General features: G+C 40.5%; 2 protein-coding genes across 13 annotated transcripts in view; one reads left to right on the top strand and one right to left on the bottom strand.

The window, feature by feature from the left end:
• The window catches only part of LYN (LYN proto-oncogene, Src family tyrosine kinase), a 92,929-nt gene extending 69,786 nt beyond the window's left edge, over positions 1-23,143 (top strand). For 4 of the 6 annotated variants that reach the window (XM_038389814.2, XM_038389813.2, XM_043507852.1 and 1 more), the window contains exons 11-13: positions 3,642-3,795; positions 5,271-5,402; positions 21,605-23,143. In XM_038389814.2, coding sequence (XP_038245742.1) covers positions 3,642-3,795; positions 5,271-5,402; positions 21,605-21,807 — 489 coding nt within the window. In that variant the 3' untranslated portion in view covers positions 21,808-23,143. Of the gene's footprint in view, positions 1-3,641; positions 3,796-5,270; positions 5,403-16,322; positions 21,523-21,604 lie in introns of those variants that run through there. The other 2 variants (XM_043507854.1, XM_043507856.1) reach the window with 1 other exon arrangement.
• Positions 23,144-23,375: 232 nt separating this feature from the next.
• Positions 23,376-26,946, bottom strand: part of LOC119850918 (kinesin-like protein KIF20A) — a 40,262-nt gene continuing 36,691 nt past the window's right edge. For 6 of the 7 annotated variants that reach the window (XM_038389809.2, XM_038389808.2, XM_043507845.1 and 3 more), the window contains one exon: positions 23,376-26,654. In XM_038389809.2, coding sequence (XP_038245737.1) covers positions 26,379-26,654 — 276 coding nt within the window. In that variant the 3' untranslated portion in view covers positions 23,376-26,378. The remainder of the gene's footprint in view (positions 26,655-26,946) is intronic. The other variant, XM_043507850.1, reaches the window with a different exon arrangement.

The raw sequence follows: 26,946 nt of genomic DNA, 5'->3' as shown, positions 1-26,946 counted from the left end.
TATGGAATGGTTTATTTCTGCCACAGGATGCTGGATCGTTCGACATTCTGATGCTATGTACATAGTTTTACTGTTTGGAGATTGGATTTTTTTTTTAAATATTGTCCTGGAAGCCTGGCAATAATTATTTAAAGGGGGGAAATATTATTTGTTTAGTAATCATAGTCATGCAGTATATGTGGAAAGTGTGGAAGTACTCCATATCCTAACTAGGGTTGCCAACCCTCGAGGATTGTCCAGGAATTAAAGATTGTCATGTGATGAAACCTCCAGGAATATGTCCAACCAAAATTGGCAACCCTACCTACCATATAGGCAATAAAATCAAAACCAAAACCAACCTCATAATCCTATCTAGAGTTTGCATGTAGCTGAACAACAGCTGTTCGGCTGCTGATTTTTGTGTGTAAACTATCTTTACATGAGTGGGCGAGAGTGATTTCATTTTCCCTTTTCATGCTCATTACTTGATTTTTACATACAACACCCATGGCTTGTCAATGAAACTCAGATTTTTATTATTATTATTGGAATATATAGTTATTACAGTGCTTGTGGAATCTCCTGTTTAGTGGTTGAACCTCTGTGTGACCCCCTCCTATGGACAGTGGATTATGCCACACCTGAGCATTGTTTATTTGTGTAAAAGTATAAACCAGTTTTCAGTTACTTTGCTTCTCACCCTCTCTTTACTCCTGGGGGAATTCTGCGCCAAAAAATTAAAAATGCTGCACACAATATTTTAAAACGCTGCACATTTTATTTGTCAAAATAATACAATATAATCACGCCAGTTTCAATTAATTTGGTAATTTATTTCAAAATACTTGTCAGCAACTATGTCTGTAACAACAGACAACAAAAAAGATTCAGGAAATTTTTTTTGACAAATAGATTCCTTACTAGGCATATTAATACAGAACTCTTAGTAATAATTCATTTAAACTACAAAACAGAAATGTATTTCCCTCACTGCTCAAAAGCAGTGCTAAGGCTTGGGAAAGTTCGGGGTAATGGAGGAGTTGAGGGAGAGGGAAATAATTGCTGGAAGGAGTCTGGATGCATGCATGATCTGTACATGATTTTTGAACTTCCACATGATTCAGTGCAGACAAAAGATTGTCCTGAAATGTCATAGAAAAACAGTAATTTTGAGTTCAAAATTGTTCAAAATGTAATGGATTCTTTTTTTTTAATAAAGGGCCAGATCCTCAGCCTGTGTAAATCAGCCCTATGGATGTAAAAGGATCTGGCCCCATATTTTATTGTATTTCTTTTCTTTTCTTTTCTTTTCTTTTCTAAGTTCCTTCCTACAGCTTTACTGGGATATTGCAGGCAGGGTTGTGGAAGTACATATAAAAATTAAAAGTCCCCATCACAGTCTGTATCCCACAGACTTGTCCTTTTCACTGTGCCACATTGACCATTCCTGTTAATGTGGGCAGGGGAATGATAGGAAAGTTGATTCCTTCAGTGACATTGATGCACTTTTCTGCCTGTCAGCTGAGTTATTGTCAAACCAGATAAAACCGACATCAGTACCAGTTATAGTTTGCTCTCTGCTTCCTCCCAAAACCCAATTAATCCAACTTTGTGTGGGTATAGGGGCACAGAATTCACTATCCCAACTTATGGCCAGCCTGTAGGTCTCCGAAAAAGATCCTTTGCAGCAAGTAGTGCAAGCTATAGCAGCTACTCCTTTTATGTTATTTATGGATATAAAAAATTCTCACACATGCATTCTGTTCATCACAAAATATTGGTAAAAATCCTTTTTTTTGGTTCAGCATGAGAACCTTTATTTCTGTTTTACAACTGAAACTGCACACACTTGTATGAAAGAAGCAGCACTGCAGCAGTACGTTGGTTTATAAGAAAATGATCACGGGAAGGGAGGGGGGGAAATGCTGTTATTTTTCCATTGCCTGCCCCCAAAAAAGAGGAACAAAGAGTGTGCAGTTGCTGTTACAAATGCTTGCCAATGCACTTGGCTTGTCCGTCAGGGACTTTTTTATGAGATTAGCGGAAGTGTTTTTTTTTTTTTTTTTTAATTAGAGTCAGATGCTCTGTCTAGCACAAAATGGAGCAAGCTCCTGTACACCTGTGGCAGTGCAAGGGCAGCCACACAACATGCAGACTGGTGCTAACTTCTCCAGCACTGACAAGGAGACCGCTAATGCATGGGTGGATTGGGGCTGGAAAAAGTTTCCTATGTTCTCTTCCTACCCCAGCATACCCACAGAACAGACAGACAGCAGTGTTTTCCCCATACAATAGGAAGGGTATTCTAACATACCATCCATAGGAATTTTGGAATAGCAGCATCAGAGCAGATTAGTCTGTATAGTCCAGGTTCCTTGTTTGGCAGCGGCTTTCCAAGTGTGCAAGTTTTATTGTCCTCTACAGCAACTAGGACACACTTTGGTGGTGTATGAGTATCTCGCCCTATGTTTTCACACACCATTTTAAAAATGAAATAATGATCTTGGCAAATTCTGAAAAATCATCTCTGATAACTGCCAAAATATTTACCACTTTTAATTTGGTTTGGATAGTTATGAAATAAAATTACTATTTTTCTTTGTTTACCTATGAAATTAGGGTACATAAGAGCAGGGTTTTGCCAAACATTCCTAGTGCATGAACAGATGCATACAGTAAATGGGAATAAGCACAAAGCTAGTTGACCTCTGTATTATTTTGTTCAAATTTGTATTAGATATTATATTAGCAACTGTGGAACTCTTTGCCAGAGGATGTTGTGAAGGCCAAGACTATAATAGGGTCCAAAAAAGAGCAAGATAAATTAATGGAGGATAGGTCCATCAATGGCTATCAGCCAAGATGGGCAGGGATGGTGTCCCTAGCATCTGTTTGCCAGAAGCTGAGAATGGGCGACAGGGGATGGATCACTTGATGATTACCTGTTCTGTTCATTCCCTCTGAAGCACCTGGCACTGGCCACTGTCAGAAGACAGGATACTAGATGGACCATTGGTCTGATCCAGTATGGCCATTCTTATATTCTTATAACTTGCAGTTTTGCAGACACTTCAAAGTCTATTTTCTTGCCTAATCTCCCCTTTAAAAGGGACACTTTGTAATAGGAAATCCATACAAAGCTTTTATGTATTTATTAATCCTATTCCATTTTATTATTTGAACATGTTAATTTATCACCAGTTTTTCGATAGGGAATTTTTGGGGAAGTAATCTCACAACATAATTTTAATATTTCTTTATTAGTATGAAGGCCCTGATTCAGGAAGGCTCATAAACACATGCCTAACTGAATTCAGTGGGACTTAGCATATGCTTAAATTCTCTGCCCAATCAGGGACTGTAACTGGATGTGGCTATGGAGGCTCCAATCCTGCAAACACTTATTCACACAAGCAGTCCTTTTGGAATCACTGAGCTGTCTATTGTGAGTGAAGATTTGCAGGATTGGCCCTTACGCTGAAAGCTTTTTTGGGCAGGGACTTTACCCCCATATATATGTAAAATGCTCAACACATAGTTGATGCTATAATCATTAATGAAGGGGTACTGATGTGGTAAAAGAGAAGAGCTCATAGTTGCTTAGGATGGTACAGTGTGCTGCAAAAATACCAAAAATGAAAGCACTGCTCTTTTTACAGATTGCAGAGGGAATGGCATACATAGAAAGGAAAAACTATATTCATAGAGATCTGAGAGCAGCTAACGTTCTGGTTTCGGAGTCCCTGATGTGCAAAATTGCTGATTTTGGACTAGCCAGAGTAATTGAAGATAATGAATATACAGCACGGGAAGGTATGTATCCATGTGTATTTTTCAGCTCTGTAAAACTCATTCTGTTAGGAGCCACAAATTTAGGCATTTGTTTAACATAAAAATGAGAAGCACATAGCACAGTGTGAAAAATGCCAGAATAATTTGTTAAATATGGTGTTCTAATGACAAAGCTGTTCTTAAAAATTACTCTGTCCCCTCATTCCAGATTGTTTAAACTAGAAAGTTTATGAAAAGTACAGTTTGTACCTGCTTTTAGCAACACAATAAATTTTACAAATCAAACTAATTAACTATTCACTATAACATAGCAAAGCTTTTCATCTTGTTGAATTAGACAATGAACCGAGTTTTTCTTAATTGCTAAGAGAAAATGTTAGTATTCGCTTTATCCTCAAATGCATAAATGAGACCTGCTTGAACATCCTTTCCACAATAGAGGTGGTAAGTAGAAGTGAGAGGATTTTAAAATATGATTAGATTCGCTCTGCACCAGCTTGCTTGTGTAATATAGTTGGACGTGAAACAAAGGATTAAATCAATTTAACATTATATTGGAGGTGTAGACCTGCCTAATTCTGCATTTCTTACAAAGGCAAAACTCCCAGGGAAGTCAAGATTCTATATATGGAGTGGAGTTAGTTAGGGGTAATGACAGCGATGCAAACTATTTGAGTGGCACTACCATTACATGAAAACTCTCATCTTTTGATTCTGAACTGATAAATGTAGGGGACAACAGAGCATAGACACTCGTGGGTTGAAAAGTGATGTGTAATTTTTATTTTTTCCTTCTAAATTTGTAAGTAAATGTAGTAGTTGTGAATGGTGTTGGGCTGACAACACAACAGAATAAAGTCTTCAGTTCACTCGTACAGGAATAGCATTTCGTGTTTGCGAAAAGTTTTCCCTACACTATCAGTCCAGCTGGTCTGAAACAACCTCTGGGGTGAGAGAATAGATTAGTTCAATCTCGTGCCCATTCAGGGTGGGATTGTAAAAGGAAACTAAGGAAGTTAGATACTGAGTTCCTGACTCCCTTAGGTTCCTTTGAAAATCCCAAATTCGATTCTTAACTTCTCTGAGACTTCCAGGAGACACACAGGGTGTGTGAGTACATCATGGTGGCTCCATCTGAGCCAGCTTGTAGTACATCTGTACAGTGCATAGTTTGTAATGAAAAGGGTGCTAGGACTCAAGCAATTTTTTTACTTTCATAACTGATGCAGCAAGCCCAGAAGTGCTGGGACTATGAACTGCCAAGCCTAGAGGTGCCAGGGCTCAAATTAAGCACTGCATCTGTACGATAACTCTTGGACAGGAAGAGGAGCTAGTACCTTGTAAGTCCCCTAAGATAAAGACAGGATTTTGTACTAAATGCTCACTGTATACCCTGTAAATAATGGAAATAATAGGTGAGTCTATAAGATATGCTAGTAGTTATATTTTTCAAGCAACATATATACTTGGTTAATTGAGAATGTATTGTTTCTTAGGTGCAAAATTCCCTATTAAATGGACAGCACCAGAAGCAATTAACTTTGGTTCCTTTACTATTAAGTCTGACGTGTGGTCCTTTGGAATTCTTCTGTATGAAATTGTTACCTTTGGAAAAATCCCTTATCCAGGTATGGACATTTGTTTATATATCATTATATGTATTTATATTTTGATGCTCTTTTGAAGAGTCACAGAAAATAGTTAATTGAGGGGGGAAAAGTGAATATCTTACAATAATGGCAGCATTGTGGATCTGAAGTGTGCATACTGCAGGCTAGATCAAAGAATTCTGAAAACTCTCAGCCATTTTATATGTACCTAACACTGCATGCAACTTTGTGGGAGCTTTAAATCAGCAAGTTATGTGTAATCTAAAATACAAATCCTGCACTGTTTTATGTACTCAAATGATGATGTTAAAATTGTAGTAAATGCTGAATTCCAGTAATTGTCACTGAGCCTGATTTTCCAAAGCTCACCTCAAATGGTTTAATGATAGACTAGACGGATGATATTACAAGTTCTAAGTTTGTGTATCATTGCTATTTGTGAGTAGTGAAATGTTGCTCTTGAATAGGTGGAATTTCAAATGAAACCAACTAAGCAATTCTACTGTTACATAAACAGCCATAATATTTTGTCAGCATTAGACGCTACAAATGACATGAAAGCGGAATCTAGAGAAGTGCTGATTTTTCCATTGGAATATTGGCACTTCGGTGATAAGGTAGCTGGGACATAAGGCTACGCTGGAGATTCCTTACATTAGGCAGACCTCATTAAGCAACCTAATGTTGATCTATTTTTCTTTGAAGATATTTTTACAGGAAAATGCATTAGTTACGTAGTTTCCCTGGCTTAAGCAAACAGAAAAACCTTGTATAAAGGTGATAGATAGATAGATAGATAGATATGACTAACAAAAACCTTCGTTAACACACAATTAAGGTTGCCTTGTGGTACCTCATGCCTTTCCATCAAGCACAGCAAAACTCAAACAGCTGAAAACCAGAAAATAAAGAGTGAAAGTAATGGTGACGCTAACACAACCTTAACTCTGCCACTCTGGAGCTGGCAGGAGCCACTGGGAATTATTTGCATACACAGCAGCTATGTTCATGGTGTTGGTCTAGCTATGTGGCATGGTGGCAGGATTAGTTGGATCAACTTGTGGGATGTGTGATTGTGATATGAGAAGACCTGGGGGGGGCCTTTTTCTTTGTGTGGGGGCAGCTAAGCTTTGCTCCCTGTCCTCTTCCCGGTGTGAAAAGAGGTGCCTTGAGAGATCCAGTATGCCTCATTTCAGCAATGAGCTACGTAGTTTATGCCAATAGGGGGCAGAAGTGTCTTCTTGCTTTGGGGACAGTGAGGTAGGGTACAAGCATGGTGTATGGGTAAATGGAAGTATAGTATGAGATGACATCCTGTGTATAAGGGTGAAGGGGCTGTAAAATTTGGCAGAGGTAGGGTTGTTTATGTTGCATGGGCTGTGTTGGAGTAAAGGGCAGGCGTAGGTAGCTCTTCTTCAGTACATCACACCTCAGCAAATAGAAGGTGTTAGGCTCTATCTCACATGGTGATGTGCCTTGTCCCCTGAGTGTTCTTCACTATCTACAAAAGCAGAGTGCAAGTATAAATGGTATGGGTGTATTGGGGAGGCTCTCAAAGAGGGCAGAGTTAAGGTTGCATTAGCACAGACTGTATTTCCTGGTTTTCAAAGGTTTAGATTTGTGTTATTTTCAGGGTTTCTAGATTCTGGTACACAAGACAGGGAGCAGGGAGAGGGGTTCAGACCATGCCCTGGAGAAGCAGGGCCCCCAGATCCCAGTGCACAAACAGGGGCAGGGAAAAGGTCTCGGACCACCCAGAAGGGCAAGCCCAGGAGGGGCCAGGGAGAGAGTGGCAGGATCCCTCCAGTCCTGGCACACAGATGGGGGGGGGCAGAGGAAGGCGCTAGGGGCCCCTCTGGATCCCGGCATATACAGCAGGGAAGAATGTGAGGCTGACAGCGCCCTTGTTCCTAATCCTCCCACTGCCAGCTACCACCATGTCCCAAATCCTAGTGTCCATCCCCACCCTGACTTGAGCCCGCAAGCCCCACTCTCTCCTCTTGCTGCAGCCCTAAACATCCCTACCTCATTCCACTCTATTCTTCTAGCCCTTAATCTCCTCTCATCTCCCCGCACTCCCTACATCCCCAGCACTGTGCAGCAAATGTGTGTGTCATTTCTTTTGGAAAACAGTATGATCCACTTCTGAATTATCTGCTGTAGTCCGATTATATTTCCCAGAAGTTAAAAACAAAAAAACAAGAATTGTCACTGTGCAGAAGCAGATAGCAGCAACATGCCTACAGATCTTCCTCAGACTTCTGCCAAGGGTACAGTCTGAAGTTACAGTGCTGGGGTGTAGCTCAGGTTCTAGATCCACCGGAGGTCTCCTCGAGCCATCAAGGTCATGTGAGACCAAGCTGGCTGGCAACTCTCTTGCCTAGTCTTTCTCTGCACGTGTACATTGCAGTCTGTTTGGCCTGTGAGTGTTTGTCATTCCATTCTAGAAAGCTAGACACTTCCTTTAATAATGTTTTCAGTATTGCTTCCCCAAAGGGGAAGTGGGTTCCATGCACTAGCTGAGATAAATTGTTCAGTGAGCGAGAGCCACTGGGGATGACCAGAGCCAGGGTTTGAGCCCCAGGTGTGTGCAACAAAAAAACATGTAGACTTTATGAAATGCTTTTTTCCCCAAAGGGCTGTATCAAGGGAGCCCCTTGCTCAAATGACCCCAGATTTGGACCGTTTCCCTACCCCATAGCTTCATGAGGCACAGGAAATTTCAAACCAATCTAAGTAAGCAAGCAGAGTTTAGAACACTTAGAAAAGTCAGCCTTTAAACAGGAAGAGGTTCTCAGCCTTAACTATAGCTGAACTGATGCTCCACCACAATGTATAATTATTCATCTATTTCCCCTGGCTCAGGCATCATTTATCAACTTCCACAAGCACTCCAGGAAGAAGAATGCCATCATGCAAATACACATTGAGCTTCACCTTTTGAGGTTCTGAAAAGTTCACTTAAGAATCACCCATTTTCCTGAAGGAAAGTTGGGAAGTTTAACCACACTCCTATGTACCCACCATCTGCACTTACTGGATGGTATAGTTTTGAGGAAGAAGAATCCTAGAGGCCTTCCATCTTCCTTCTTAATATATTCCAGGGTAGTTGACAGCTGCAGATACCCATTCAAGCACAGGAGTTCCCAGCAATGCCTTCTGCTAGGTCCTACAGCTCTGGCTGTTTAAACTCTGAAAACACTCAAAGCACCACTGTACAAGCACTTCGGAGCTTTGCGTCCCAGACTGCGTAAAGTTTCAAAGGGCTGGAACAGGGAGTACAAGCCCCGCTGGGCTAGAATGGTGGGAGCAGGCCTGCCATCCCCAACTCGATTAGGGGGGCCAGACTTTCCAGTTGCTCCTCTAATGAGAAAGAGGGGAAGGGTGAGTCTCCATCAGATTAGAATAGGGGAAAATGTACTGACCAGGTCACCTCCAGAAGAGGTAGAGCGAATGTAGGTATGTTCAGTGCTCCTGAAGACTCTGATCCAGCAAACGACTTAAGCAGTCCCACTGAAGTCAAGAAGTACTGAAGTCAGTGGGACTGCTCACATACTTAAAGTTAAACATGTTTCAATGCTTCGTTAGATAAGGGCCTGAATATGTGAATGGGTAGCAGGCCCAGCAGACACCCACTCAACATATTAGAGTGAGTTAATCAACCATTAGGCGCCACTTCCTCAAGAAAGTATCAGGGGGAAGTTGTGTGTGGTTGGACGATTTGTGTTATCCTCCCTACAGCTGAGGTAGTCTGATACATACGCTTATCATAACTGATCCCAAACGCTAAACATTTTGAGGGTCACCCAATTTACCTATCCGTGGGTATCTTGAAGTTTGCTATTAAGATGAATTATAATTGTGAAATGTAAAAGGTGTGTCTGGGTTTGTGCAGAGATATTAAAAGAAAAACCTAGAACCTCACAAAAAATGTTTTGTTTTAAAGTTTCGCAACAAATTCTATTTTCCATCTTTACCTCCATAAAAGCAGTGCCATGCTGCCATTTATGCTTTGTTCCAGGAAAATATGTGGAGTATATTGACAGTACAGTACAGTGTTCCACCTGTTTGATTTTAAAATAGTGAGAGAAAGGGTGTCCTTTGAGAAAAGACTGGGCAATATCCTCCCCGAGGACTTTTTTTTTTTTTAAAATACCTAACACCCAGTGTAGTCTGATGCATCCCACTGGAAAAATAGTAATTCTTTGCAGGTATTTTTATGAGCTACATGGATGTCAGGGATGACTTAATTGGAGCCAGAGATTGGAAGGGGAACTCCAACCCTTACCTCACTCTGTTGGCAGGTTTTAAGAGGCTCCCAAAAGCTTTCTCCAGCACAAATCTGCACAAACTGGTGTGTGTGTGTGTGTGTGTGTGATAATCTTTGTTTCATTTGAAGAATTGAAAATACAAAGTTAAATCTCCTGGTTTATATTGAAAATGTGATATGAAGAGCCAGCATGTAACCAAAATAACTGGGACCGGCAAACAGCTGAGAAAACACAGCTTAGCACATTAGTCAGGTTAGATCAAGTCTAGGACATAACACTCCAGAAAGAAAAGTATGTCCTAACTTTGTCCTACCAATATTTAGTAGCCAGGCAAAGATAGTCCCTCTAGAGTAGAAATAGTAAATAGAAATAATCAGCTCTAGTAAGAATACCTTACAAAAATTTTTTACTAATAGTTGAAAACTAGCTAACTAAATCTAAGGTCTTATATGCAGTCAGTTTAAAGCTCTGTGAGATGGTTTGAATTATATTTGACAAGGGGTTAACACCAGTGTGAAGGGAGTACAACATACAATTTGGCAGAAAGCATTTACAGTCAAGAAAACTGAGTTTTTGTGAGCTCTGTTTCTAAGTTCAATGGCTATTTTTCTTCCTGATAATCTTGAAGTGATTAGTGGGACTTAAGTTACAGAAACTATTTTGAAATATAAAATGCAAATATCTGATTTTGTAGGCAAACAATTTGAACCAGTTGTTGAGAAACTAATTTCCAGCTGAATGTACAATATGTCAAATATTGGATACATTCAATGGCATCATCTGCTCTCTATTACACGTACCTCCTTTCAGATCTAGATTCTCTCTCCATACCTGTGATCAGTTACTCCTAACAATCACCAATACTGGATGTTAGTAAAATAAGAGGGCTCAACATAAGAAATTCGTTCTGCATCCTGCCAAGTTTAATGGCTAACGTTTGTTAGCACTGCCTCAGACTCATAAGTTAGCATCCTGTATAAGATCATGAACCGTGTAAGAGATGTGCATTCAGGACGAATTTCAATTAAGTAATATATGGTTCTGGTGAAACTGTTCATTAAGAAATAGTCTACCCATAACAGTGTCTTGGAAAATTAGAGACACACTGCTACTCCTTTGTATCTTTAACTTATACCATAATCTATGACAACTAATCAAGCTGTATAGCTGGGAAATATTATTTATTCAGTATACACATTTGTATACATGCTCATCATGTTGTGTCTTGCATGTGTACTTAAAATGTGTCATTAATAAATGTTGATTAAAAGAAAGAACTCCCCAGTATTCTCTTGAAAACTAGAAATCATGTTTACAGGTGGGCTTTTCACAAATTGACTGAAGCACAAAATGGGGCGTATTTGCCCCATGCATTCGGAATGTAGCAGAACAGTAAAGGTGCAGGGTTTGATCTGGCAAAATGCTGAGCGTTCTAGCCCTGATCCAGCAAAGCACTTAAGCACACCATGAACATTCTCATTCAATGTCACGATTCACTGCTTAAAAATAGGAACATACTTGCATGCTTTTTGGGATTGGAGCCAGAGTGCTTAACGCCCAGCAGGATGAAGCCCCTGGTGAGCAACTGTTGTTCTTGTGCACTGACGCTCATCAGATAACATTATTAAATCTACAAAAATAAAGTTATTGTAACAGAGCATCGGAGCATTTTGCATGGAAGATAAATGTCTCATTGACTTGCTCTCTACTTTTATTTTCCGTAAGCGCCTTGACCTTTGTTCTGCATTTGTGTAGCAGCAAGAGACTCTTGTCCTATGACGACATCCTGTTTCACTGATAGTCCCAAAAGCAAGTGCATTTGCACTATTGTAACTGGGACCATTTCAATGCTTTTCACCATATGGAAAATTGAATACAAATATTAAACATGGGCCCAAATGAAGAGTTCTGATCCAGATCCAGATTTCATAGCTGAGATCTATTTTTGTGCTGGACTGAAACTAAAACCCTGGATCCAAACATCTCTGAAATTTGGAAATGTTTGGATCTGGATCGGAATTCTCTGACTCAGGCCTGTTTCCAGTGTTAATATTTAAGAAATTATTTGCAGGGAATTAAAATATAAATGTTAAAAAAATATAAGAACTCACCTTACAGGACTGTAAGAGAGGACAACCATGACTGTTTCTTTTAAAAGGAAAAAGCACTGGCTTATTCATCCAAAAAGGTACTGAATGCATCTGATGAAGTGAGCTGTAGCTCACGAAAGCTTATGCTCAAATAAATTTGTTAGTCTCTAAAGTGCCACAAGTATTCCTTTTCTTTGTACTGGATATTATAACTATCATTCATATAGACATTTTGAATATAAAAAATAAAGTTGCCAATTCAGTTGTAGAGTGCCTGCACAGCTTCCACTATCTTTTAGGACACTACATCCTGCTTTCCCAGTGTATGTTAACTCACTTTATGGAGATAAATGGATTACCTCCTCTCTGCCCTTTTTTGAGACAGTATGGACCCCACAGACACATGGAGAGAGGAGACCCTGTTTTCCATGCATCCACAGAGAACTAGGCATAATTTGGTCCTCCGTTAGCAAAATAAAGCATCAAACTCCCCTCCATATTCTCATTCGAGCACATTTCCTTTGTTCTGTCTGGTTGCCCCCAGCAGTCTTGCTGCAGTACTCTTCCTATAGTTTAGAGACCAAACAAGTGGTTTCCTTTATTTCTAATACTACTGTAAGTAAATAAGCTGGCAAAATGTACTGTTGAATACAATGTAACGCTATCCTTTCCACCTAAAGAACGTGTTAGTCTCTTAAATGTGCTTAGCTTTGTTCACCTCGGAAAGATCTACTTCATTCACATTCAGATCCGCCATTTGACGGAATGATTTACCATCACAGTTATCTACTCCCCCTCTTGGTGATCGAAAAAAGGAACTTTTTATTGGCTGCATTCTAATCGGCTACACCAAAATAACTCAATTGGTTCTAATGCAATTACTTCAGAAATACACTGGTGATCTGAATCTGGCCCTGTATACGTTATTAGCTAACTTTTGAGTGCACTTTGATGTTTCCCCTTGCCTATTCAAGCTGCTTTTTTCCCTGGCATTTCAGAGATGATTGTCTTCTAAGCTTATGCAGAATAGAAAATAAAGCATCTGATTCTTGTTCTCCTTTTGATGTGATAGGAAAAGCAGCTTCTGCCCAGAATGCTGTGGGTATAATGCGCCTCGCAGTTCTCGTTAGTTCTGTGAAAGTCACTGCTCTATCACCCAGATTCCTAGTGCTACATCTGGCATAAGCACATAAGAAAGGCCATACTGGGTCAGACCAAAGATCCATCCCGCCCAGTATCCTGTCTACCGACAGTGGCCAATGCCAGGTACCCCAGAGGGAGTGAACCTAACAGGTAATGATCAAGAGAACTCTCTCCTGCCATCCATCTTCACCCTCTTACAAACAGAGGCTAGGGATACCATTCCTTACCCATCCTGACTAACAGCCATTAATGGACTTAACCTCCATGAATTTATCCAGTTCTCTTTTAAATCCTGTTATAGTCCTAGCCTTCACAACCCCCTCAGGCAAGGAGTTCCACAGGTTGACTGTGCGCTGAGTGAAGAAGAACTTCCTTTTATTTGTTTTAAACCTGCTATCCATTAATTTCATTTGGTGGCCCCTAGTTCTTGTATTATGGGAACAAGTAAATAACTTTTCCATATTCACTTTCTCCACACCACTCATGATTTTATATACCTCTATCCATATCCCCCCTTAGTCTCCTCTTTTCGAAGTTGAAAAGTCCTACCCTCTTTAATCTCTCCTCATATGGGACCCGTTCCAAACCCCTAACCATTTTATTTGCCCTTTTCTGAACATTTTCTAATGCCAGTATATCTTTTTTGAGATGAGGGGACCACATCTGTACCCAGTATTCTAGATGTGGGTGTACCATGGATTTATATAAGGGCAATAAGATAGTCTCCGTCTTATTCTCTATCCCTTTTTTAATGATTCCTAACATTCCATTTATTTTTTTGAGTGCCGCTGCACACTGCATGGACGTCTTCAGAGAACTATCCACGATGACTCCAAGATCATTCTCCTGATTAGTTGTAGCAAAATTAGCCCCCATCATATTGTATGTATAGTTGGGGTTATTTTTTCCAATATGCATTCCTTTACATTAATCCACATTAAATTTCATTTGCCATTTTGTTGTCCAATCACTTAGTTTTGTGAGATATTTTTGAAGTTCTTCACAGTCTGCTTTGGTCTTAACTATCTTGAGCAGTTTAGTATCATCTGCAAACTTTGCCACCTCACTGTTTACCTCTTTCTCCAGATCATTTATGAATAAGGATTGGTCCTAGCACTGACCCTTGGGGAACACCACTAGTTATCCGTCTCCATTCTGAAAATTTACCATTTATTCCTACCCTTTGTTCCCTGTCTTTTAACCAGTTCTCAATCCATGAAAGGATCTTCCCTCTTATCCCATGACAACTTAATTTACGTAAGAACTTTTGGTGAGGGACTTTGTCAAAGGCTTTCTGGAAATCTAAGTACACCATGTCCACTGGATCCCCCTTATCCACGTTTGTTGACCCCCTTCAAAGAACTCTAATAAATTAGTAAGACATGATTTCCCTTTACAGAAACCATGTTGACTTTTGCGCAACAATTTATGTTCTTCTATGTGTCTGACAATTTTATTGTACCATTGTTTCAACTAATTTCCCCGATACTGACGTTAGACTTATCGGTCTGTAATTGCCAGGACACCTCAAGAGCCCTTCTTAAATATTGGCGTTACGTGAGCTATCTTCCAGTGACTGGGTACAGTAGCTGATTTAAAGGACAGATTACAAACCATACTTAATAGTTCCTCAATTTCACATTTGAGTTCTTTCAGGACTCTTGGGTGAATGCCATCTGAAGTCCCAGTGACTTGTTACTGTGAAGTTTCTCAATTAATTCCAAAACCACCTCTAGTGACCCTTCAATCTGTGACAATTCCTCAGATTTGTCACCTACAAAAGACGGCTCAGGTTTGGGAATCTCCGTAACATCCTCAGCCCTGAAGACTGAAGCAAAGAATTCATTTAGTTTCTCTGCAATGACTTTATCATCTTTAAGTGCTCCTTTTGTATCTCGATTGTCCAGGGGCCCCACTGGTTGTTCAGCAGGCTTCCTGCTTCTGATGTACTTAAAAAAACATTTTATTATCTTTTGAGTTTTTGTCTAGCTATTCTTCAAACTCCTTTTTGGCTTTTCTTATTTCAGTTTTACATTTAATTTGGCAGTGTTTATGCTCCTTTCTATTTACCTCACTAGGATTTGACTTACACTTTTTAAAAGATGCCTTTTTATCTCTCACTGCTTCTTTTACATGGTTGTTAAGCCATTTTTTAGTTCTTTTAATGTGTTTTTTTTTAAATTGAGCCTCTATTATGGTGTCTTTGAAAAGTGTCCATGCAGCTTGCAGAGATTTCACTCTAGTCACTGTACCTTTTAATTTCTGTTTAACTAGCCTCCTCATTTTTGCATAGTTCTCCTTTCTGAAATTAAATGCCACAGTGTTGGGCTGTTGAGGTGTTCTTCCCACCACAGGGAAGAACATGTTAAATGTTATTATATTATGGTCACTATTTCCAAGCGGTCCTTATAGTTACCGCTTGGACCAGATCCTGTGCTCCACTCAGCACTAAATTGAGAGTTGCCTCTTCTCTTGTGGATTCCTGTACCAGCTGCTCCAAGGAGCAGTCATTTAAAGTATCGAGAAATTTTGTGTCTGCATTTCGTCCCGAGGTGCCATGTACTCAGTCAACATGGGGAAAATTGAAATCCCCCACTATTACTGAGTTTTTTTATTTTGATAACCTATCTAATCTCCCTTAGTATTTCAATGTCACTATCACTGTCCTGGTCAGGTGATTGATATAGATCCTTACTGTTATATTCTTATTAAAGTATGGAATTACTATCCATAGAGATTCTATGGAACATGTGGATTCATTTAAGATTTTTATTTCATTTGATTCTACATTTTCTTTCACATATAGTGCCACTCCCCCACACGACATGTTCTGGCCTTCTGATATATTTTGTACCTATTCCATGGGACCCTTCTCTCTCCTCTATCGGACTAGTTTAGAGCTCCCGGAAGCCTTCTGCCGGTGTCACAATTTTCACAAGAGGCTTTGGTTTGGTTTTTTTTTTGTAGGTTTTAGGGAAAGAGGGGCAGCTGCAAGTTTGAGGGAAGATGGAAGCATTCCCTGAAGGCTCTTCTCCCAGCTTCTCTGTGACTTTGGCCAAAGCATTTGATCATACTCTGAGTACTACCTTTCTCTCAGCTGTTGTCTAGCAACTCTTCAGTAGTTACAGGTCACAGCAGACTCTGTTCACAGCTGATTTTTCTAAGTATTCTAAAATCCCCATATGGAGGCAGATTGCCTTGAAACTTACTGTGCCACAGCAGGGGTAGGAGTAGTGTGTGACACAAGTTTGGGGTCATTTGCCCAAGGGGCTCCTAATATACAGGTTTTCTCCCAACATAGTCTGTTATAAAACTGCCCTTATGTGCCCACAGATTGAGTGCAAAGGAGAGAGAGAACATGAAGTATCTGGGATCAGGATACCACCCTAAAAATCCATTAATAAAAAACTTGGCTGTTTTGCTTTGTTCTATAGTGGGCCAGTGCAGTCGCTGCTTTGGTTCCTATCAGCTGGAGCTGTCTACCCACCATAGATTTTGTTATGGACTCTCCTACCTCTACATGAGATGAAGGCAACTGGCATTCTTCATACCTGCAGGAGTTACACAAAGGCACTTACAATGGAGCTGGAACTTGAATCCAGGTCCTTTTATATGACAGCCCCAAGCCTCCGCCTCTGTACTACACTGCCTTTTGAAGTACATGTGCGGAATGAACTAGTCACATATGTTAGACTATTAGCATAGAAACTGTGTAATGAAAGGGGCAGGGACAATAGAAAGAGCTGGATGTGTGATTAAAGGAATGGGCTAGGATGTGAGACCTAGGATCTGTTCCAGCCTCTACTGTGATGGTGGGCAAGTCACAAAAACCATATAATTAGATGATGGCTACTTTCAGAGCCCCACCTTCAATGTTGAGAGGCATAGCTGAAGGTTGTTTTTTATTTGTTTTTTTTTTTTAAAAAAAAGCTAAACCATTGAACAGCCCTTGGTTCTAGTCTTGTGCAACTTTGTCCAAGATTCCTCAATTCCCCATTTTTGACTCATGAGCTTACTGCAGGTTGCTTACAGTTCAGGAGACAATTTGGGCAAGTTTAGCATAGAGACTTTTGAGGCTCTTAGAGAGCCCTTAGTTTCATTCACCTGGTTGTCTGCAGTTGGAAAAGTAGCAGGAAGAGCCATAGTGGGATGTTTGGGGAGGCTGCAGGGTGGGGGAGCCATTTTGTGTTTGTGTAACATAGTTCCCCAGGTTGGATCTGACTCTCCTGAGTTGTAGAGTGAAGGGGAAAGCGAGCTCTGCCAGTCACTTTCCTCACCCCCAAATTGCAGCTTCTTGAAGGACATATGTAGTGCTAAGCCAGGGCCAGCTCAGTCCATGCCCCATGCATAAAGCCTTAAAGGATGGATGCAAAAAAAAAAAAATAGGTGCCTAGGAGGCAGTCAGGCACAACTTGAGCCAGAAAGGGGAGCTGAGAGTAGGGAAATGATGCATGCCATCATGCATTCACAGCTCTGACCCTTAAAAGAGAGGGAAATATTTTTTGGGGACACTATGTAGACATATGTAGAGGAGCTAGTGGTGTACTTGATGTGATAATTTAGGTCACATCTCTGCACTTCCTGAGCAGTAGATGTGAGGAGAAGGAGAACCCTGCCATCTCTTTCCCAAAACCTGCTGCACCATACACAGACATGGAGGATCTGAGTGTGGGTAGGGTTGGTGCCCTGATGGGAAAGGGTACGGAGCTCCACTTGTCCCCCACCCTACCTCCTTGTGGGAGAAAGGATTGCACCAGTAAGGGAGAGGCATAGCCAAACTCCCCTTTGTATCTATTGGTACCTCCAGTTGCTAACTATGGGACCCTGAGGAGTACCTAGTCCTCTTACTCAGTCATGCTCCCCTCAGTAATTCCATTTTCTCAAACTCCAAGGGAAATCCACATGCAAGACTTAGTTAAGCCTTGTGCCGTGTTAGCAAAAGGGAGCTGAGGGTGGTTCTGCAAAGTCTAGGGTATTGTCTTTGAGACATTCCACCATGGGAGAGCTGTGTACAGGGGCTCAGCCATACCCTGTGGTCTTCCAGATTGGGGTAGTTTAATTCCCAAAATAAAATGTCAGTCCAGCCACAGGGAAAGATATGGCTTTGTGGTGACCTTAATTCCATCCCTTTACATATAGCAACTGAGACTAAAAGTATCTCGCCCTCCCTAACTCAACCTGCCATTTACTATAGCCCAGACAAATTCTGACTCAGCACTTCCACTCAGACAGTTCAGATGACCCTTGGTGTAGCAAACAGTGTATTACAGGGAAGTTCTGTGGCCTGGAGTATGCAGCATAAAGACTGGATGAGTACCATCAACACTGCAGAGCTTAGAATCTGAACTGCTCTTTGGAGTACAGGCCTTTGGTCAGTAGACCCTGAAGAGAAAATAATAAGGTACTGCGATCTCCCTCATGCGCAGAGGTTAAGGTTATATCAGAGTGTCACCTTAAAAAGATTATCATTCACTGCTCTGCAGGAGTCACTTCTGGGGACTTATTTGTGGGATAATACCCTGGTATCAAATTCCAAAGCTATGGCCATTAGAGAACTCCACTAGAGTTGTCCTGAGTGGTAGAAGGGAGTTCACCCCACCCACCTCAGTTCCTTCTCCCACTCTTGAGCCTTCTGCTGTTATACAGAATGCTGAAGCACAGGGGAAGGTGGGCCACTTATGTGAATGCAAAGAACAGTTACAAGTTAGTAACCTTTTTCTGCTCTAAAAGCCTCTCTGTATTCCCACTTGAGCAGCTGGAGAGCAGGCAAGAAATTCTTAGCTAAATACCAACTGTAGCACCAGATTCCAACACTGGGCCTTGAACCACAATGGTTGGGGAGACTTATGGAGGGTACAGCAGCTCTCCTAACCTGAGTCTCTAAACCAGAGACTAGTAGTTTGCTAGGTAAGATTTAACAGTGTTCAACATTTCCTATTCCAATGAGGTTGTTTGGCAGTCGGGTCTCCCTATTTGTAAAACGGGAAGAAATGATAATTTAAGAGCAACAAGGGACAGATGTCACAAGGGGAACTTAGAGGCTTATGTCCCCCAGTTCGGCACCAGTGGCATTCACAAAATCTGTCCAGCTGCTTTGCAACACTGTACACACTTAAGTTTCCAGTATTAAGTCACAGGGGGAGCCAGGCCTACAAAGAGTGTCTTAAGTCTTGACACCAAACAGCTCACTTAGGCTTAGACAGACCTAAGTTAATATTAGGATCCACATGCTAAGCATGTCTCTTGTCTTTGGCCATGATCTAGGAGGCATGCTTTAAGTAGAAGGGGGGGCCCTGTTTAACCTAGTGATGAAAGCACTCATCCAGGTTGTGGGAATCCCAGTTTCAACTGCATGCTCTGCTTGAAGCAGAGAAGGGATTTGAAAGGTGCCCTATTCAGTGGGTTACGGTATAATTTGCCACTGTGTACGATTTAAACCAACAAGGGCCCTGGAAATTGAGCTTCCCATAGAAGTGCCCTCCACACTTGGCTACAGAATCCCTCCTACTTGGCCTGGCCTAAATCTTCCTTGTGAATCCCACCCTAAACCTTGAGCAGGTAAAGACCAAGCACCTATAAAGGTATGTAGATGAAGTTCCCTGGAGTTGAGTAAGGTTGCCAGAAAAAACAGATTGAGAAAGGTGGATCTCAGACTACCTTAGTCATGAAGAGACTTGTGTGGCAGTTTTTAATGCTAAAGAGGTAGAGTGGCCATCGAGCCCTAAACTCACTCACCTTCAGAATAGATGCAAATGCTAGGAGGAAGGTTATTTTGATTAATATGCTTGAGACGTTCAAGCCAGAGGCTCATAAGGGTCCAGTAACTTTGTTAGGGCAAGACTGAGATCCCATGATGGCTAGTGAGACTATCTGTGCCAAAGGGGGGCCCTAATGCTGGCACTGAGGTCTTTGCTGGAGCTGGTCTTGCAGCTTTCAAAAAAGGGTTTTCAAGAATTCCTATAGACAAAGCTACATGAGTAACTGAAGGTGGCCGTACATATCTTTCCATGATGTGTAGGTTTGAGGCAAGAAGAGATCTGGTGTCCTGAGGTAGAGTGAGGTAGCTTCCAAGTATAAAGAGGTTGAAGGTACCCTGAAGTGGTTTAAATTGGAAGCAGAGGAGCAGGTACAGGTAGTGGAAAAGTATGTGGCAGGGTGCCTAGCAGCCTGACTGCGGGATGGAAATCTACCGAAGGTGTCACTAGGATCCAAACCAGTGAGACCAAGTCTGTCACCGTTGAGCATCCAGTGCTGAAGAAGTACAGAGATGAAGTTACAGTGGTGCTATCTGAGAGGCCCCATGGGTCTGGGTGTACAGAAGAGAAAGAATGTAAAACAGAAGAAAGAGGGAACACCTCCTCTGGGGAAATGTGTTATTACACAATTAAACATCTAGCCTGGTGATGAGGTACTAAGAAAGGCAGCTTCAGAATTGGTGTGTCAGTACTAGGTGAGTAGGCACTCTGGTTACTACCTGTGGCACCAAGGCTTCCGAACTTCAAAAGACTGTGCCAGTTTGTACAAGGTGGCTTTCGATTTAACCAATATCAGATTGTGCAGGGTGAGGGATTGTCTTGCAGATTAGGGCTAAAGAGATTCTCATTGAGCCCATGGTCAAAAGTGGTGCTGAGACCAGACTGCTTGCATATTTATACCCGCCTCTGGAAATTTCCACTACATGCATCTGACGAAGTAGGTATTCACCCACAAAAGCTTATGCTCCACTACGTCTGTTAGTCTATAAGGTGCCGCAGGACTCTCTGCTGCTTTTACAGATCCAGATTAACAGATCTAGTCCTCTGATACACAGGACCTAAGAGATCTCTTACCAGACTGGTAAAGTAAGCTCTGCACAGAGGCAGATGTTGGTATCATCAATGGGCCCAATGGAAGATCAGTCTGTAGGCAGAGGAGTCTCTCCCCCCACTAGATGCAGGGAGTAAAGGTGTCTAAAAAAACGGTACATAAGATTACTGAGTGATCTAAACATGGGATTCTGTCTCCAGTATTATCAGTGGGTAAGAGGTGCACCTCTTGAAGGCCTTAGGGGTTTCAGACTGGACATAATCCAGGTAAAGGACTAAAGTCTCCTGTGACAGTGGAAGGGCTGCTTACACTAAACTAGCCTATGATACTCCAAGCTATTTACAAAGCCAAAAGCTAGGCTTGAGAAAAATATAGGCCCAAGGATCCAAAGGTGTATTCCCTTCACTCTCTGGAAGGAGCAATGGCCATGGGGGCAAGGGGTGTATTCCTTAAGTAGAATAACGTACCTCCCTTGTGAAAGAGATTGTATGACACAGCTTTTCAAAGTAGTTACAGAGCCTGACATGTCACAGTGCACAAGCTGTGACTACAGAGAGGGCCTTGAGGCAGAACCCTCTATTTCCTGGTTGTCCAACATTTGGATTTTTGGAAGCAACTCATGTTCCGGAAAGGCATGAGGAACAGAGAGCACTATTTACAACCTTAACCCTACATTAATGGATTTTTGCATGTTAGTTTATGTTTAAGCTCTGTGAGGCAGAGCCTGTCCTACTATGTATATGCACAGCATCTATTTGCTAGCTTTAATTAAAAAAAAAGTAAAACTTGCATTGCCCCACTTACATTAATTTAGTATGAGTTTTTGGGGTGTGAAGTAACAGCAAAAGAAGGTGCTCTACTCTGATCATTGATAAAAATCTGCTTCTAAAAATCATTTGTTTTGTTTTAGGTATGAGTAATGCTGATGTGATGGTTGCTCTTCAGCGTGGGTACCGCATGCCACGCATGGAAACCTGCCCAGCCGAACTTTATGATATTATGAAAACATGCTGGAAAGATAAAGCAGAAGAGAGGCCAACATTTGATTATTTACAGAGTGTGCTAGATGATTTCTACACAGCAACAGAAGGGCAGTATCAACAGCAGCCATAGAACAAAGAAACACTTTTCTAGTTGGCATAGACTATTGTTCGGACAAACTGAGCAGACCAGTTTCATGTATTTGGATATCTTAACAGATTGTGGCTTCTGAAACTGGAGGCTGAAATTCCACAGGAAGAATCATTCTGCCTAGAAATAAGCCACATTTCTCTATGGGGAATTTAATTTGAATGATCACTCTGCTTACAGTTAGAGTTCTATTTAGATATTTTTGTTTGCCTAAACAAACATCCAAACAAGACAAGCTTTGAAAACAGTACAGTCCCACCAATACAAACTTACAAAGCATTTGCAGCTGCAAACAGAAGTTGGGGAAATCTCTAAATGACAGCATGCCTTACAAGAAAAATGTAAGAAGGCTGAAGATAAAATATGAACTTATGAATGGAAAAGTTAAAGAATTTCTGCTCCCAAATTAGCTTTTTGCAAGGTAAAACATGAAAATCATGCTTTGTATTTTTATAGCCTCTGGTTATTTTACATCAGCATCTGGAGAACTGTATCTTGTTGCAAGATGCATATTTAGGATGTAATCATCCCCTTAAAGAGGGTTAAAGGGGATTTTTTACACTTAATCATCATCTTTAGCATTTATGCACAGCTCAAGCATTTACACTGTTAAGGTTTGAAAAGTGTGTCTTTTACAGGCGTCAAGGTAAGAATCAGACCTGAGATAGTGAAATTACATTATAAAAAAGGGTGTAATTATTGTGCTATATGCATCAGAAAAGACAGCATATTGTCTTGCTCTGCATATAGAGCACCATGAATTTAAGCCTGGAACCACCTGCTCAAAATTCATTTTTTCCCCCCGGGTTAAGTCAGTGGCAAATCTCCCCTATGTTTTGAAGGGAGCAGGATCTGGCCCTCAGTCTGAAACACTGTGATCCATCTATTACTTATAGAAAGCATTTTCATGGGTATCTTAATAGGAATTTTAGAGTGATTCAGTAATCTATTCCTAATGTTTCAATTAATTGAACTAAAAGCCATTTTAAAGATCAGCCAAAATGAATGTTTTAAAATGCACCACACCTTATAAGCATACTGTAATCAGTGAAATTACACTGGAGTGAGTGTTAGCACCCTGGTTCTACTTTTCAGTATATAATTACTACTAATTCATAACCAACAGTTAAAAACATGAATGATTTACTTGTTACATAGTTGGTGTTAATGTATATACTGTTAGGATCCAGGTGCATTAACAACACTGTATTTAAACCAATTCTCAGTCATGAAGTGAATAAAGTTGAGTATGTTTTAGTTATCAAAAAGCATAACCAGTGCAGTTACAATGTGACTGCCTGTTTGTCCTTCTTTGTATAAAGAGAGAGTCTGGGCTGTTCTTACAACAGAAACAATTTATGGTAAATGGTACTTACAGAAGCTTTAAAAAGAGGTTAACTACTGGTGAGGCTTTAGCGTACCAGCAGTCCAAACAAAGGGAGCAGTATAAACATCCATTGCTTTTCTTTTTTAGTAAAGCATAGCAGAATGAAGTCAGTCAATGTGCAGATCAACTACCACAGACTGTAAATATTTTTACTGTATGGTGATATTTTAATAAACAAACTTTAAATTTAAAGTTGTACCATAGTAGTTTGTCCTGCAACATTACAGTAAGTAGCCACTTTATAGGCCAGGCTGACAGTTTTCTGTGTACAAGGAATGCAGGATCAGACCGTGTCAGTGTTCAGATGTTAACCAAAAGAACTATTTTTGTTTTGTATAGCATCACTTAAATTAATCTTGCTTTATACCCATTCATCTCAGAGGAGCAGTTCAGAAATCTCAAGACAGCCATTTCACAGCTGGATATTTCTGCTAAAATATTCAGCAAAGTGGTTCTTATCCTACAATTCTGAACTACCCACCTCAGTAGTCAATTCCAAAATAGCTGCCAAAACCTCTATCTTCTACAGTGCCAATAGGCACCGCTGTGTACTGAAACATTTAGGAAAGCCTGAACACTTGCAAAATTTAAGTTAGCATTTGGAAATGCTAAGTCATCTTAGTTGCAGAAAAAGTCTAGGAGCCATACACTGGATCAAAATTCATTATGTGTTTGCAGAGCTAGTGCAGCATTGAGAAATGCAGGTGTGATGAACTGTACCGTTACTTGTTCAAAAGTAGGTGAAAGATGGAAGCATATTTGGTTTAACTTAAGCCATATTTTATGTAATGTTTGGGAGTGGGGTGGGGGGGGAATATCTAAACTGAAATCTATGACTGGGATTTATCAAGGTTCCTATTCATGTTATCAGATTACTGTAATAAACAGAAGTATTTAAAATGAGAACCTCCATTTATTATCCTCATTTCTGATCTTGTCTTGAGTGCCAGTGAAGGACATAAGGTGGTCTGGCTGGATATTCAGTTTAAGGACTAAGCTAGAGCTTGATCCAGATGGTGTTCAAGCTACCAGAAGGCTGTTTCTTTGGAATTTGCCATGGTTGTGATAAGTCCATTTATAAACCAGCAAATACCTGTTTTGATAGGACAAATAACCCCATTGGATATTGCTTTTTGGGAGAGTAACTCGTGCTTCCTAGATCAGAAAATCCCAATTCCTAGTGGAATGTACATGTTTATATGAAGTCCCTGAGTACACATTGGTGTGAGTTTTAAACAGACTGAAACACTCACTAAGCCAGTTAGGAGTATTTGGTACTGAAAGGAAAGAGGAAATTTCAAGACCAGGGCTTTGAATTACAGGAACATGATAGTCTGAGTGTTGCAATAGTAATGCTGCTCCATCTAGTGTTTCACAATGTTAGTGACAACCTCTAACTCCGGTCTGGTCTATGCTTTAAAAACATTGATCAACAATTACAGAATTCAGGGGTGTGAAAAATTGACACCCCTGACACCATAGCTATGCCAACCTAGCCCCTGTGTAGATGCAGCTACATTGAGGAAAGAATGCCTCTCTCTCTACCTAGTTACTGCTACATGAGAACAGAGTTCTTACAACAATGAAAAATAAAACTCACTGTAGGCTGCCTCTATAGTACAGGATTATGCCCCTAGTCCCTGTAAATATGGCCTCAGTCAAGAGGTGGGTTTTTTGAGCTGTATAAACTTCAAACACCTCTAATCTTTGTACTCCAAAGATACAGGCTATGGTTTTGCAAGCCCAGGTTTCTCTGACCACAAGAATGCACACTACTCACCTAACTCTCCAACTATTCAACTTCCTTTGCTTGAAACCCCGTTTCATGATTCAACTAACGTATTGCTTAATTCCTACATAATCAACCTGCTGCATAATTTAGCAACTCAGATAATACATTCTAGTTAGGGGGTATGGCTAATCCCAAATCAAAACACTTTTACATCCACCATCCCCACTGACACCAAAATATCACTTTGATCATTGCTAGTTTTCTGTGTGGCACTGCTTGAAAGCTGAGAACTTGCCAAAAAACCTCTTACCTGACTCAAGGATTCCTATACATAGCTGCGTAATGCTGACAATATAGCACAACAAAATCAGCCACTATTAAACCATGCAAAGGCAATTGCTCAACTCCTACTACCTTGTGACTGGCACACATTTCTGAAGGAGTTATTCTATTATCTGGCTAAAACAACTATTTCTGGTTATAGTCACCATGCAGTTCCAGCCTTACTAAATTTCTAGACAGTTTTCTTTTAAGATGAGGTACTGGCCCTCTTGCTCCTAAACTTTGATTTCAAGTGCATCATACTTCAATACAAACAAAAAGACAAGACACAGGGACTCGCAGGACAAAGCAAGTTGTATCTGATGATACAATCACCATTTAACACCAAATCTTAAAATGATCTAATATGTAATTGACTTGAAAAAACCCAAGCTTTATTAGAAGTACATTTTAAGAAGTCTACTGCATACACAATTCAGTGAGGGATTTTCAAATAGACACATTCCTTTCCAAACTAAGACAATCATGAGTATGACAGAAGTATTTAAAATGGCTCCTTGCCACTCCATCATCTGACTATATTAAATGAAAATATAGTACCAACTCTCATTTTAATTCCACAGTAAACTGACATCAAGTATAGATTACTAGTTCAATTCAAATCAAGCAGAAGATTAAATGTGAGGAAGCCAGCTCCTCTACCAACAATATCTACTAGCTAATGAAACAGTGAAAGTGAACAAGCTGTTTGGTCGAGCGCAAATGCCATTTTGAGCATTGGAAGTGTTAAAAGAAACAAGGAAAGTAAAAGACAGGAATGTACCACTAACCTTGACACAAGGCACCCTTTTCTCTTGCAATGTGGAAATCCATACCTGCTGTATTTTCAGAGCAGATGATCACAGCTCCACACCAACAGTTACACAAGAATCCCAATTTAGGTTTACATTTACATGTCTTTAGTTATTAAAGACAGAGACTGAAGGAAAGTTGTCATTCCTATTAATAGCTTATCCTCCCAGTTACATTGATGGTAAGTCTGTATCTATACTAGCCTTTTTTTCTCCACCCAAATTCCAGCTGTTGCTAACAGTTCAAAATTACAGCTGATGGGCCTTGTCAATACAGACATGTTAATGCAGCAAGGATTAGTTATTCTTTTACTTTACGTGCAAAAGTAGCTTGTTTTCTTGACATGGTTGGAGAGTCTTTAGATTTCCCCAAGGTTTTGCCAACAGGTGTTTTAGAAGTGACTGCTACTGTAGACTTTAGATTAGCAAACAAGCCTCTCTTGGGTTTTTGCTCCTTAAGCTCTTCTGAGTACAAGTGCTTTTTCCTCTCATCTAGTTCTTCTTGCTGAAGAGATACTGTAGCTTCAAGCTCAAGGACACGTTTAGCCCAGTTCTGAAGACCTCTCATCTCCTGTTCCTATGGAATTGTTAAACCACATTAGATAAATGAAAACTAGTGGATGGTACTATTATTTTGTTCATTTTCTCCAAGTAAAATTTAGACTGAGATCAGTGTGTTATATAGTAAAACTGTGCAAATACACTGATCTTAAGAACAACCATAATAGGTCAGACCAGTGGTCCATCTAACCCAGTATCCTGATTGGTCAGGTGCTTTGGAAGGAATGAACAGAACAGGCAATAGAGGGATTCATTCCCTCTTGTCCACTCTTAGCTTCTGTAAGTCAGAGGCTCAGACTTTCCAGAGC

The sequence above is a fragment of the Dermochelys coriacea genome, chromosome 2 (assembly GCF_009764565.3).
Source record: "Dermochelys coriacea isolate rDerCor1 chromosome 2, rDerCor1.pri.v4, whole genome shotgun sequence".
Classification (NCBI taxonomy): domain Eukaryota; kingdom Metazoa; phylum Chordata; order Testudines; family Dermochelyidae; genus Dermochelys; species Dermochelys coriacea.
Note: the sequence above shows the minus strand (reverse complement) of the source record. Positions and strands in the feature narration are given on the sequence as shown.